This window comes from Leptonychotes weddellii, chromosome 7, assembly GCF_054177405.1.
Source record: "Leptonychotes weddellii isolate Sample4059 chromosome 7, ASM5417740v2, whole genome shotgun sequence".
Classification (NCBI taxonomy): domain Eukaryota; kingdom Metazoa; phylum Chordata; class Mammalia; order Carnivora; family Phocidae; genus Leptonychotes; species Leptonychotes weddellii.
In genome coordinates this window covers 73,098,238-73,100,291 of record NC_138375.1, presented here as the reverse complement: position 1 = coordinate 73,100,291, position 2,054 = coordinate 73,098,238, and the positions used below count along the sequence as shown (strand labels likewise).

The window sequence follows — 2,054 nt, the reverse complement described above, 5'->3', positions numbered from 1 at the left end:
TTTTTCAGAGGGACACTGTCAGGGTCCCTGAGGAAGTAGACCACACACTCAGGATTATTTGAGGAGGGTTCCAAAAAATTTTTTTTTTCCTCAACAAAGATGAGGGTAGGATGGAAGGAGCCCACAGGTACCGCCAGGGCCCGTCGGAGCCAGGCACTCACTCCACCCCTCCCTCGGCCTGGAGGGATGAGAGGAGGAAGCTGCTATAAGAAGGAAGATGTTGAAAGGACTGTGAGGGAAAGAGGGCCACCTCTCAGGAGCTAGTTTGGGTGGAGGTCAGCCAGGGAACCAGGGTAATAAAACACCCCCTTGTACTCTCTCCTACCCCAGCTCCCACCTGCCTGCTGGGAGACTGACCAAAAGTCAGAGAGCCAACAAGCCTGAGGCCATGGGCCTAGAGGTCAGCCTCTGGGCCTGCAGCAGGGAAGGGAAAGGTGGAACGTACTGGCTTGGTCACCGATCCAAGCGTTCATTGTTCAGTAGCCCTCACTATTCACAAGTCTTTAGGGGACAGTGACTAAATAGCTTATGGATGACACACACATGGGGAGCAGGGCTTTGGAAAGCACAAGGCTTAAGTGTAAGGAAACAAAAGGAATAAGGTACTCCTCCACAGTAGGGAACCCACCCACCCCTTGGGTTAACATTGCAGGGCAACACCTATCAATAAAAGACACAGCAGCAGTAACCCATCGATGGACAATTGAGTAGCCGGTCTTTTCATAGGAATAGTCCAATGAGGAAGAAGGAAAAGGCAGTATCTTCAATGGAGCCAAAACAGTCATCTCTCATTTGAAAATAATCACATTTGACAACATTTTAGCAATCACACATCACAGGAACCAGCGAGGAACAAACTGTTAGAGCAGTTCAAGCTTCTCGCTTTGTAGCCACACTCTGATCTTCTCAAAATTCTTATCCATCCAACGGATGTTTTCCCCAATGGTTTCAATTGTTTGCTGGACACAACGTAGCTGAGAACCCTTTTCTTTCAAAGAGCTGAAGAATTCTTTTACCTGGTAAGGAAAAACCAGATTTTTAAAAAATTTATTATATTACACAAATCTAAGTTCGGGCTAGTTAAAACTGAAGCCAAATTTCCAGCATTTGTCAAAATTCTACATAGAAGGCAGTGCCAGGTGTCTGGATACAATTATGTACACATAAACTTAAGCTATATGAAATGAGCCCATGCCTCATGAGGTCAGATTTTTATTTTTCCCTGCAGTTTTTATTTATTCACAGTTGCCAGATTCTAAAAGACTTTACTGTATACTGTTTAATAATTAGGGTTTGAGTGTATTTATTATGTGTTGTTACATACACGCAGATGCAAACTTTTTTTTTAAACATGGTATCTAAAAAGCAGAATGTGCAGAGTATCTTCTTGGCCAAATAAAACAGTTCCAACCACACAAATGCAGTCTTTCTCCATGGGTCTGGCCTTAGAGATCATTAGAGAAACACGGAGGAAAAGGGTTCTTAGCAAGTTATGGTGGTAATCCCCCCAAACGTTGCCAAATTTTTTTTATACTAATCCACAATCCATGTATTGTTCCTCTAAGATAAAATCCACACAAAGTTGCCCATGTTTTAACGAGATAAGAGACAGCTGTCCCCTCCTCTTGTTTCATGGCTGGGTTTCTTAACTCCTTTAAGCTCACATGAGAAATAGAAATAGTCTGGCTCTGCCCCAGGACGGACTATTGTGGTACTGTTTCACCTGAAAAGGGTCTTAGCCTTGTCCCCTAAGTTTTCACAGCATTAATCCATAAGTTTTTGACTATGGAGATAGGAAGTAAGTCTAGGCCAAGATGTATTATTTATTCAACATGGATTCCAGACAGTTAATTCCTTAAAAATCCATGTTATAATATCCTATTTTAAGTTTGGGAATAAGAGAGGGGTAAGAACAGGCTTTTGAAAGGTCAAATTCCAATTTTAAATGATTCGGGGTTCTTTTAAAATTGTATCTCAATACCGCTTTCCGAGGAGCTCCAGGCCCGCCCTCCTGCTCTAGCTGCCTAGGGAACATGGACCGCGCCTCGTGGTCC

At 43.3% G+C, this 2,054-nt stretch overlaps 1 protein-coding gene across 3 annotated transcripts in view; it reads right to left on the bottom strand.

The window, feature by feature from the left end:
• Positions 1 to 698: 698 nt before the first annotated feature.
• The window catches only part of ERAP1 (endoplasmic reticulum aminopeptidase 1), a 38,189-nt gene continuing 36,833 nt past the window's right edge, over positions 699 to 2,054 (bottom strand). For all 3 annotated transcript variants that reach the window (XM_031028087.2, XM_006733276.3, XM_031028086.2), the window contains exon 19: positions 699 to 1,016. In XM_031028087.2, the coding sequence (XP_030883947.2) occupies positions 861 to 1,016 (156 nt within the window). In that variant the 3' untranslated portion in view covers positions 699 to 860. The remainder of the gene's footprint in view (positions 1,017 to 2,054) is intronic.